General features: G+C 36.6%; 3 protein-coding genes across 3 annotated transcripts; 1 reads left to right on the plus strand and 2 right to left on the minus strand.

The window, feature by feature from the left end:
* Positions 1-5,698: 5,698 nt before the first annotated feature.
* CLUP02_13271 (uncharacterized protein) lies at positions 5,699-5,863 on the plus strand (the record flags this gene model as incomplete). Its single annotated transcript, XM_049292214.1, has 1 exon — positions 5,699-5,863. A coding segment is annotated over one exon (165 nt), but the record flags the coding sequence as incomplete, so codon positions are not given.
* A 3,229-nt stretch (positions 5,864-9,092) lies between these two features.
* On the minus strand, positions 9,093-9,732 carry CLUP02_13272 (uncharacterized protein; the record flags this gene model as incomplete). The annotated part of the gene is made up of 2 exons (XM_049292215.1): positions 9,093-9,366; positions 9,698-9,732. Coding segments are annotated over 2 exons (309 nt in total), but the record flags the coding sequence as incomplete, so codon positions are not given.
* Positions 9,733-10,504: 772 nt separating this feature from the next.
* Positions 10,505-11,955, minus strand: CLUP02_13273 (uncharacterized protein; the record flags this gene model as incomplete). Its single annotated transcript, XM_049292216.1, has 2 exons — positions 10,505-11,660; positions 11,741-11,955. 2 exons carry the CDS (start codon positions 11,953-11,955, stop codon positions 10,505-10,507), a joined length of 1,371 nt encoding a protein of 456 aa, XP_049149362.1.
* Positions 11,956-12,551: the final 596 nt, after the last annotated feature.

Consider the following 12,551-nt stretch of genomic DNA (forward strand, 5'->3'; position numbering starts at 1 on the left):
GGTAGACGGGCCGCCTTCCTCCGCGCTAAAATCTGCCTCAATGTGGCAGCCCAGGCCGGGAAACGCCTCTAGACTCAGACTCGGAGCTAAAGCACCCAGTCCCTGCGATCGCTGGCCCACCCACCCTTGTCATCTTGGAGCCGTTCTATTCTCACATTGGACTTTGGATGTTGCGCCGTTGGCTCGGGATGGAGAAATTGGAGTATCATGCTTTCTGAACTCGACTCTGGGAAGCGGACGGACATGTACACGCTTGCCTCCGTACTCACGCAGACGAAGGACAACCATTCAGCATCGGCTCCTTTAATGGGTCCTCCGCGGCTGCAAACCTCCGGCAATGGAATCCCATTCCTCCTCCTGAATTCCAGCGTATGAGAGCCGGTTCCTACGTCTTCTTGATGATCCACACTGAGTGGTGGAATCATGACCCACGGCGGAGAGCGAGGCACATGGGCGCACGCGACGCATCGGTGCGGATCTCATGTGCCTATCATCCTAGTCTACCAGTCAGTCCATTGTCCTCGCTAGCCCCCGCGTCTACTCACATCAGTCGCTATAGCCAACTCTCAACCTTGATCCTGCATCAAGAAGACTTTATTCGACGAATGGTCACAGATTTCAGCCACAACTGCAATGCGTATCCTCAAGCTGGGCTTCTTGGTGCGTTGAGCGGGCCGTGATCCAACGCCACCGTACAGTCTCCCAATAGGCTTGGGGTGAAGATTTACGGTCGGTGTGAGAAGCTCGCCCGTGATCTGTCAACAGGGTCACGGATCCGAAAGCCGCTGTCCATGCTGCGCCTCTGGTGAGTACTCTAGAGTCTAGAGCGACGTCCGATCGGCCGGGTCAACCGCATCAGCGGCCTCGAACGTGTTCCGCGATCCACATTGATCAATGTGCCAATATATTCGCTATTCGGGGTAGCCTAGTGGACAATTTCCTTTGCGCTCATCTGACAGGACGAATAGCAGGATCACTATGGCTGACATAGCCCGTGGTACCTCGACAGCATGCGAGCGTGTAGATGGCCATGACCGTAATCATGTCGATCTATTTCGAAGCAGTAAACATGATGGAATCGATAAGAGTCAGCTACCTTAGGACGATAGATGGGTTAGCGATAGCAACTCGTGGGCTTCAGCCGATAGTGTTGCATCTCCATCTTGCCGGCAACACAATCAGAATTTTAAACAGCGGTGCGTGGATCCTCACGGACAGCTGATACCCTGGGTCACACAGGCGGGATGCGTGATTAATCACTGGTTTTGCTGATCCTTCAATGGCACTCGCAAGCGAGTTGAAATTGGACCAAGTGCAAGCTGAGTTTCAAGTTCCCGACTCGTTGTAAGACGTTCTAGCTTTGTCATTACCAGCAGTTGTATAGTGTACACCTTTTCAAGCTGAGATTCATGCCAAGTAGACGAAAGCCCAGGAGGGAAAGTTGCCGCTGCAAGATCCGCACCGACAACCCGACACATCTCGGCGCCTCTGGGGTAGTGAGATGCCGTGACACGGCGCAGCACCTATGAACAGACTGAGATGGAGAATCAAAGGCAGCCCTAATAGCCGAAGAAGAGACCAACAGAGGAAAGAGTCTCGATAAGGTGCCGAGTCCCCACGCCTGGTCATTCCGAGTCCGTCTCGCTATGAACGAAAATGTGAAGATGCAGCCCCAGCACTGACTCTCCCATAAGCGGAAGATGTCGGATTGGAAGTCTAATTCGACCGCGGCGTACGGCCGACTGCGCAGGGGCCAATTAGGGGCCTTATTTACGATTATCGTAGCTAGCCTAACCTACGGTTAGAACCTCCTTTTTACACCTACGTAGATATTTATATAGTTTAATTAATCTCTTTATTAACTACGGTTCGAACTAACTACCTTATAATAAGGATATTAATACTAATTAATAATTAAATTCTATTATTATAAATCGGTAAAGTATTTTACTATATAAAAAAGACGACCTCTTAATACTATACGGGATAAGAAATTTATATTAATTAACTTTATAAAAATGAATAAAAGAGGGGGTAATTCTTAAATACCGCACGGAATTAAGTAATCGTAGCCCTTTATTACTTACGAGAGGTCAACGTTTATTACGTTAAAATATATTAATTAATAGAACTACTTAAGTAATTAGCCTTTTACTATTACCCTAAGTAGCTTTTTTACTAAACGACTTTTTTATAGCCGGCCCGTAATTAAAAATTAACTGGTTAAATTAATAAAAAAAAATACTTACGTAACGACTACATACTTAATTAATTAGTATAACGAACGAGCTTAATAATATAATATAAAAAAATACTACGTAATTAAAAAAGGGGATTTTTAAATATAAATATTCTTACTTAGCAGCGAAGGTAATTTTATAAGAGTTATTAAACTAAGAGATTTATAGTATATAAAAAAGTCTATTACTACGAGGATCTTATAAGTACGACTTTAAGCCCGCAATTTAAATAACCTCCTCATAGCTCCCTTAACTACCCCCCGGGTATTATTTAAAAATAAAGTATAGGGGACGGTTTAATAAAAGAAGAGGGGATTTAGAGGTTTTAATAATATCGAATTAAAAATATTATAGATCTTAGAGATTAATTTAAGAAGAAGGCGGCTATTTTAAAATAGTCCTACGACCTCTTATTAGAATTATTATTAACTTAAGAAAAGGCTAAAAAGACGAGGATTTAAAAAGAAAAGAAAAAAATCCTCTAAAGGGCTACTAAAGGGCTTTTTTTTATACTAACTCCCGGTATAAGATTACTAATTTTAAGAAATTAACCAAGTAATAAAAAGGATTACTAATAAGCGATAATTACTTAACCGTAATTAAGCTATAAAAAAGACTACTTAAAAAATATAAAATAGGGTACTAAGAGGCTATAAAAAATAAGATCTCTAAAGTATCTAACCCTACTACGTATAAGTAATAGGTAAGTATTTTTAATAAGTCCTTAAAATTTGTAATTTTATAAAAAAAAGGGCTTAACTTCGTTAACTATACTTAACGGCTTATATAGTTCTTAATAGCCTATATAACTCTTTTATAAGCCGCCCGGCGTTTATTTTTAACTATTCTTATAGAATACTACCCTAAAAAAAGTAAGTTAAAAAAGGAAGCTATTTAGAGATTATAGAGAGTACGAGGCTTAAGAGGCTAGAAATATATAGGATAATAAAAATCGGTAACTAATAAAGATCCCGAGACTAATTATTATATTTTTTTATAGTAATATAAACGTTTATTACTATTATTATTAAAAAGAATTATTAAAACCTACCCTTTTATACTAAACGAAAAAGAGGATCTTAGTAAGTATAATAACTAGTAATCTAAAAGGGTAGTAGTAATTACTAAAAATAATAAAAACGAGAGTAATAATAAGACGGTAAGAAGAAGCGGGAATTTCCTAAACCCCAATAAATTCGTTAAGTGATAAAAGCACGGATTTATTATAACTAGCGCGCGGATTAGATATATCCTTATTAAAATTAAATACGTTAATAACTACTAATACGGGTATAAGCTAGAGTACGACCTTTAATAAGTTAGGGTAAAGAAAAAGAGAATAAAACCCGATCTTAAATAGAATCCTAATCCCTTATAAATAAGTAAATATTAACCCGGACTATTAGGGGACGTAAATATATAGAATCGCAAATTAGCCTAATAATAAGCAAATTAATATAGCATTAATCTATTTAACTAAAGTTTATAAAAAAAAGGGGCTATAGGGGTAACCCCTATTTTATAAAATTATAAATAACCTTAGCTACTAGCTAAATAAATAGTTTACGAGCGCAAACTTAGGAATTATAAAAGTAGTTAATAAATTCCTTTACGGGCGAGGGGTATTATTAGCGTAATTATAATCGTAAGAGCTATATAAAATATTAATAGTAATAATTATAAAAGAGGAATTCGTACTATAGAACTAAGTATAGGTCGATAGAGCGTATAATTACTTTAATAAATTTAGAAAAAGGGTAAACGACCTAGACTTCCTCTTTATAATTACTAACGGAAATCTATTATTATAAAAGGATATACCGGGGTAAAATATAGTACTAAAAATACGATAATTAATAATTTTGCTTATTTCGATTTATAACTTATTATTATTACTAACGTAAAATTCGGCGCTAATTAGCTAATAAAAAAAGAAGTAAACGACCCGAAATTATTAATAATACGTAGTAACGTAAGGATCGTATATAAATACTAAAAATTTAGTAATAAATACGAGGTAATTTATAAACCTTAAAAAGATCTTTTTAAAAGAGAAATTATACTCTAGGGGGAAGTATAAGGTCTTATAAAAAACCCTAATAATATTTTACGATTATTATAAAAAAGTTAGAATTAGGGAACACTAATACTATTCGGTAATTAATATTATACTTATAAGTAAAGCCTCTAATTATTATTACGAAGTAGTACGTAATCTTGATTAAAACGACTTTCTTAGTATAATTAATATAATCCGAAGCCGCTTTAAGACTTACGATAAGAACTTAAAGCTCCTATCTAAGCTATAAGTAATTTTTTTTATATTTATAACTAGGATAATAGAGGGTAAATTGCGAGTAGAGATCCTTAAAGAGCTTATTAATTAAATTAATAAGCTAGTAAAAACCTAGCTAAATAAGGGGATAAATAAGCAAAAAGTCAGATATTTTTATACCGTAGTTTGGCGTATATTAGAGGTAAAAATAACCTTATATTAAGTACTTAAAAACTACGAGACGCTCTATTCGAGGCTAAGATCTAGCTTTAATATTAAAATAAGAATACTATATTAAACTTATTTCTAAGCGTATAACGGCTCTTATTAATAATATTAAGTTAATTAAACGTATAATAAGAAAAGAAAAGAGGCTAGATATAGTAATCGCTAGTAAAAAGGCTTAGATTTATTAAATAAGTAGAGATTTAACTTATAAATAGGGTAATAAAAGAAGTAATATTATATTTATAAAAAAGATAGATATTAATTAAGTAACTACTCCGAAAAAGAGCGTACTAAATCGTACGAATAATATAAAAAGTCGAGAGTAGTAAATAGTAAAACTAGCCCTCGTTAGTTTAACTAATTCCTCATTATATATAAGGGTAAATCCGGGGGTACGGAACTTAGTAATAGTAGTTAAAGTAGCGGCTTAAAGTATATACCCCCTATAAGAAATTCGGAAAATAAAGAAGATCTTACCCCCTATATTAATAAATTAAATTATAATAAAATCGACGATATTAACTACTTTTTTTTTACCCCGTTAGCCTTTAGAAAATATACGAGGCTAAATAAATAGAGAGTAGTAAAAGCTTTTAATAAATAAGCTTTTATTTATAAATAGTAAGGGAAGGTCCCTTAGATAACGGATATAAAAATAGTTAAAAGGGCGAATTTAATAAGGCCAAAGCCTATTCTCTTAATAATTAAAGAGAAGACGCTATCTTTCTTAATATTTAAAAAAAAGGAATATAATACTAAGCAAATCTAGGGGTAGCTAGAGGGGTCCTTTTTATACTACTTAGATCCTTTAAATACTAAGCTTATATAAGTATTTTATATAAGCAAAAGGTATAGCCTAGACGATTTTTATAAAATTATCTTAAATACTAGGGTATTATAATAATTAACTAGAAGAAAAGGGCAATTCTAAGTACTATAAAAAATTGTATTAATAACGTTGAATATATTAATAGCGGGTATTACGAGGATTAGTTTCGGCCTAGGTAAGGAAATCGTTACCCTAAGTATAGTAAAAGTAAAGACGCACTTCGGAACGATAACTTTCTATATTTTACCTATTAATACCCCATTTCTCCTATATCTAAAAGATATAGATTAACTAAGTATTATATTTAATAATATAAGGAACAGAATTTTTAATAATAAGTACTTCGAGATAGTCGAACGACGATAGGGGTATATATTTATAAAGCTTATTAATAATACGAAGTTAATTAATTACTTAACGGAAAGTAAGCTTAGAAAACTATACTAGAGATTCGGGTACCCGTTAGTTACGAGGCTATATAACCTCTTAAAATAATTAAATAATAATAATATTAAAATAGGGGCGCTAGAGTAGTTAATAAAAGTATATTATTAATACTAAATAAATACGTAGAGCCCACGCAGATTTAAGTTTAAACTGCGTAATAAGCTTAATTTTAATTAGAAAATCGTCGTTAATATTTTCTATTTAAATAGTCGGTTAGTATTATATATAATCGACGTAGCTATATCTTTCTAAGTAAGGTAATTCCTCTAGGATTTATAAATAAAGATAATATTAATAGCCCTACGAAAAAGCTAAATTAATATATACTAAGGACCGCTAGACGGTATTAAAACCGACGCTAGTATTAGCTTTAAATTAATAAAATTTAGGGATAATATAACGGCCTACGGTATATAGCTAAAAGTTATACCCGTTAAAACGTACTATAGTATTAAAAAAGTAAAAAGGGTATATTAATAATTAAAAAGGGCGTTTAGAATTATTAAAAAGGAAAATCCGGATTTTATTAATAACGAATACCTCTAGATAGTACTTAAATACTATAACGATACTATAAGGCCTAACGGACTTATATTAATACTATTAGTATTTAGAGTATATTTAAGAACGACCTTAGCCTCGTTACCGTCGCTAAGCATAAGCTAACGAGCCTAAGTAGTTAAAAAAGTAATATAAGTACTACGCAAAATAAGTATAAAAAAGTAAATTAACGAGGTAATTACTATATATAATAGGCCCGATATAGGGGGTAATTTAGATATATTACTAAATTTAGATATATAAGTATAGTACGAAATTACTTAATAATAGGCTAGGCTATATAAGTTAATTTTTATTAACGAGCGCTCTTATATAGTTTTAAAAGATTGTAACTAGCTACTTAAAATATTAATTATAGTAGTTAGACCGTATTATATAAATCCTAACGAGGTAATTTCTAATTTATAAGAAGAAGAAGAGCTAAGGGAAACTATATAACCCGTAGTAGAGGTATAAGAAATTATCCTTAATAAAATCGTTATAGTAGTACTAATAAACGATAAGGAAAAGGAAATTACTAAAAGGGCATTAATATTACTAATAAGACGTTATAAAAGACTATAATAGTAAGCCCTAACGCGGCAATTTATTATTAATAACGAGGTAATTAATACCTTTTATATAGTAAAAAAGAAAGCTAATTTCGAGCTAGTAGTTAAACTACGTAAGAAAAGTATAATTATAATTACTAAAAAGCCGTATAAGGGGTTAGATCTTATCGAAATAAATACTCTTTATAATTAAGGGGTCTATTAATTTATTTTATACGACCTAAAAAAATATATAAACCTCTATATATTTAAATTATAAATAGTTTATAAAATTAAAGGGAAAGGAATACCCTAGCCGTACGAGAAGTCCAGATACGTAATTTAGGGGTATAGTAATATTAAAAAAGCGACGCTACTTATATAATCGCTTATTATATAGCGCTATAGCTAATAATTAATAATAATACTAATAGTATCGTTACGGAAGAAGGGATACGAGATTTAGAGCCGTAATATTACCTAGGCTTATACCTAATTAGCTATAGGGCTTATAAAAAAATCCTAGCCTATTTACCAAAGGAAATGGCTAATAAGTACTTAAAAAGTACGATTATTAAAGTACTTAAGCTACTATATAGGCTCGTAGAATTGGGCACTTATTAGTAAGCTACTTATTACGATTTTTATATTAATTAATTATTAATAATTACTTTTATATACGACCTATACTTATTAGTTACGGAGTACGAAAGTAACTAATTTAGAATCGTTGGAATATAAACCGACGATATATTAAGCCTATCCGATATTAATTTTATAAAAAAGGAGGATAAGGAGCTTTAAAAAGCGGGCTTTATAATAAAACTAAAAGAGGTCCTTATAATAAATACCCCCCTAGTATTTAATAATAAAATTCTTATAATTAAAAGGGAAACCGTCGTTTTTTAATAAAAGGGGTAGGGTAAGAAGATTAACCTTATTAATCTAAACGTAATTAATATTAAGAAGCGGTATAAGGCTAAGCTTATACGAGGGGTATATATTACGAGTATTTATTAGCCCAAGGCGATTTTTAATTATATTAGGGTAGCGTAAGCTATAAATCTAACTAAATAAAACGTTAAGGTACTTAATAAGCGGCTTAAGTAATAAAAGATAAATCTCAATCGAGGTCTTATTTATTACCTAATCGACTTTATAATTAGTAAGCTTTACGTTTTTATTAATAAGTTATTTATAAATAATAATAACCTTACTTCGTAATTAGGGTATATTATTATCCTAGCTAACGAGAGTATAAATAAGAGCGAATTTACTATATATAGTAATATAATCTATTATTTGTTGATTAAAAATAAGCGGGTAATAAAAAATATATTAGTATCGGAGGTTTATAGTATAATTAATAATATTAACTTCTCTTATGCAATTTTAATAACGCTAAGGACGATTATTAATTAAATTAGCCTTTTATTTATTTTAACGGTTATTTATACCGATTCTTATTTATTATATAAATACTTTATTAAATTAAAAACAATAAAAGAAAAGAGGCTTATAATTAATATTATAACCCTTAGGTAATTATATAAAAGGCGCGAGATACTTAAAATCCGTTAGATTAATAATAAAAATAACTTCGTAAACGCTTTTATAAAAGTAGTACTAAATAAGGGATTAGAGTAATTTATAAGTAATAGAAAAGTTATTATATAAATAAAGGGATAGGTTATATAAAAAGAGTAGAGAAAAGGGGGAAAAGGAGACGACTTAGTAAACGGGCCCGAGGTTAAATTATACCTCTAACTATAGTAATTAAATTAATAAAAAAAAGAGAAAGTTAGTATCGGATTAGAAGTTTAATTTAACCGCGGCATATAGCTAACTATATAAGGGCTAATTAAGGGCCTTATTTATAATTATCGTAGCTAGCCTAACTTACGGTTAGAACCTCCTTTTTATACTTATATAAATATTTATATAGTTTAATTAATCTCTTCGTTAACTACGGTTCGAACTAACTACCCTATAATAGGGATACTAACAGAAGAAGACACAATGTAGCATGTTACCATATGTTTTCCCCTAGATTCCGATCTGGAGACTGGCTGCTGCATGACACCCAACTTCTTCTCATGTCTTGTCCGGGGTTCTAGCATACCACACAGAGGCGACAGGCTTTCCGCGGCAAGGCTTTCCGCCAACCAGTACGCATCGGGCTCTGGTGCAGGAGGACCTTTGATGCTAATCTTGTGACCGGAGAACCCACAGGGCGGCGCTAACGGAACATCTTTCCTGGAAGAAGACCGGGGTGCCACCCTCCAGAACACCCAGAGTGTGGGTGGCTTAATTGGATCCGCGGTCCTGGGACCGTTCTCTCGGCTTCGCTAATGTGCGGATCGATAATTTGCGCGACATCCTCAATCACAGGCTTCTGAGAACGACTGTACCGGCAGGCGGGCTTCTTCTTTGCCGCTTGGAAGAGGCCAGCGAGTGGCCAAGTTGGGCATAGGGTGCAATCGAACTTGAATAACCGATATGCGAACTAACCTTTCGGTAAAGTCAAAATGCCTCAAAGGTCTTCATTTTCAAGCCCTCACTCCATACTACTTCGCCCTCCTCTTACCTTTCTTCACCCAGGCAGCTAAATTGGGCACTCGCCAACTACACACCCATCCGCCCGGGTACCTTGCCTTGGAGGAAGAAGTGTGGCCGTGATCCATGGAGGGGTTGCACGCATGGCAAGGAGCATAGCGCCCTGATCTCGCTGCACTAGCGGTACTGCGTGCCGTTGCCAGTCTTCAAAACCCTGTGGAGGTTGAGAGACCAAGATGCTGCCTAGTATGCAGTTCAAGGCTGCTCGCCTTGGCCGTCTGGGGTGGCCTTGCGTCCTTTCCGTAAGGTTTGCTCGTCTACCTGTTACGGGGCTGATCTTGTGTAAAGCTGGGGTTTCTCGATGTGAATTTAATAGCTGTCCATGAAGGGTTTGGGCTTGCCATGCTGCATCGGGCACTATATTTGCACTCCCAAGCTGATGATCCGAGCTTAGAAAATTTTGCTACGGCGGCATCTTGAACTTCAACAATGACCATTCTTGCCATAAAGTTAGCTGTGCCATGCTCTGAAATAGGGCTTCTAGTTGCCTCATGTTATTTGTGAATGTGCGTTCTTTGTATAACATCCTCCACTAAGCCCAGCCCTCTTGAGTTCACTCAGAAAGACTAAGCAAACATGAAATAGTGTAGGCCAAAAGGTAAGGATGACATAGACAGTGTAGACATTTGAGTGATGGCATTTTGATTAACATCAAGAGGCTAGAGATCTCACTTATTATATTAACTACATCTAAGAGATAGCACTTGAGTCAGTGGACAGGTGGGCGAGAAGCCTGGAAGTCTATTGTCTTGCTTTATCTGTCTCCGAACATGGTGTGTCAGTCGGTAGGCTTGTCGACTTTCCTTCGAAATATCAATACTCTCAGATATGCCGCAAAAACAACTGCGAGTGACATTGCCAGACCAGTGAATAGCTGAACACCGAGATAGCTTCCAGTCAATCCCAAAATAGCGCCAGCAATTGGCGGCCCAATGAGTGAACCGATTCCTTTGAGCACAGCAACAAAACCAAGTCTCGTTCCCAGGATGCCAAGATCATCAGTTATGCTTGCTAGAACGACCGGAGCCAGAGTGACGACACTCGCGCAGAAGAAGCCATACAAAACTGCAAACGCCACGTTGCCCGCAGTGTTATTCACGCTGATCCAGTAGAAAACGGTTATGGCGGTCATGGTACAAATTCCAATATAGGTATTCAGCACACCAAATCTGTCGGCAATCAGGGAAGGCAAAATACGTCCAGGGATACCGACTGCGTTGAGTATCACAAGTAAATATTTGGCTAGAGCCGCGCCCTCCATTCCGTGCGATTGTGCGTAGCTTTGAATGTAGTAGAGAGGCTGGAAGGATGCGAGATTGCTGAAGAAGATAGCAACGCATTGAACCATATATCGAACATCCAGAAGGCCAGCGATTTCGGCAATTTCTTTCAGCGAGTTGTTCTTTGATATTAGGGTTTTAGCACCCTTGGTCCGAGGTCGTGCCACAATCACGGCATAGCAAGACATGGCTAAAGTGACGAAACCTATCACTCGGACGGTCCACGGAAAGCCTATTCGAGGCTGCAAGCTCTCAAAAATGAGGGGATAAATGGTAGCTCCCAGACTGCTTCCAACGGTTGCCACCCCCATTGCCAACGCCCTTCGGGCTGTGAAGTAGGGAGGAACCAAGGTGATGGCGACGATATACAGGCAGCTGGAGCCAATACCAACACAGAAGCCCTGCGCAAGTAAGAACTGATAGTACTGTGTGCTGATGCTGGTCATCATGAAGCCAAAGACGACGAGAAATGTCCCTGTCAATAACATGGATCGAGCGTAGCCGAGATCATAGAGCGGGCCAAATATGACACCACCAGCCATGAGGAAGAAGACTTGGACTGAGCCAATCCATGCAATAGCTGAAGATGAATCGCTTGTGAGCAGTGTAGTTTCATAGTATGTCTGGAAAGCACCAAAGCCGTTGAGCAGACCCCTGCGTCGAGAGGCGTTAGTCGAGCACAATTGAGGTAAAGAGAAGGGACAAAGCCTCCCGGATATGAGACGAAGACTTACAGACTATTCCAGTAGAGTGCGAAAGCCGACGAAACTTGGAGCCAAGCTACCATTCCTCCATCAGTAGCTGGCGATTTTTGGACCGCGTTTCCAGGTTCTGTTGACGATCGTTCCGGGATCGGGCGCCCATCATTAAATTCGTCGTCTTCCCGAAGCCCGACCGAGAACGGCTCAACCACGGGCGGTCGAGTATGCAATAACTCGTCCTTGGTCATTTTTCCGAAGCATGATCCATCAAGATCACGGTGCAATTCTGTTGTAGTTGTAGATCAAGGTTTCCAAGTTCAGTACTCTGGTGTTGCAGTGCCGGGGTGGATTAACGGCAAAAGCGGCAGCTGTGACCGGCATCGGAGAGCGGCTGTTGAACTCGGATAAAGACGGATCCAGGGTGTTTCTCTAACGCCGAAATCAAGCTCACTACTCGGATTCACGACCGCTGACACTTTAGCAGTACTACGTGTATCTCATTGAATTCATCTCTGAGTAAGTTGATAAAGTCCATTCTTTTAGCACAATACATTATTGGATCTTTGTGTATGTTGAATACCACCGTTCTGCCGCCATGTTAAAATATTTGTGACGCAAGTTGCCGAGGGTAATTAAGGTAGAAAAAAATGTTGGATGGTTAAGTATTAAGCCTGCCAGACACTGACCCAATCGCAAGATCGAGATGATGTGATGAGTAGCATTGGTGTTTATGTGCTTGAACAAAGTACTAATACATACAATAGCGTACAATAATCTAAGCGAATCTTCAAGCGCACGTAACACTGTACAGGCTTCCGTGTAAGGCTTGTAATACTTTCATAAC

Source organism: Colletotrichum lupini, chromosome 7 (genome assembly GCF_023278565.1).
Source record: "Colletotrichum lupini chromosome 7, complete sequence".
NCBI lineage: Eukaryota > Fungi > Ascomycota > Sordariomycetes > Glomerellales > Glomerellaceae > Colletotrichum > Colletotrichum lupini.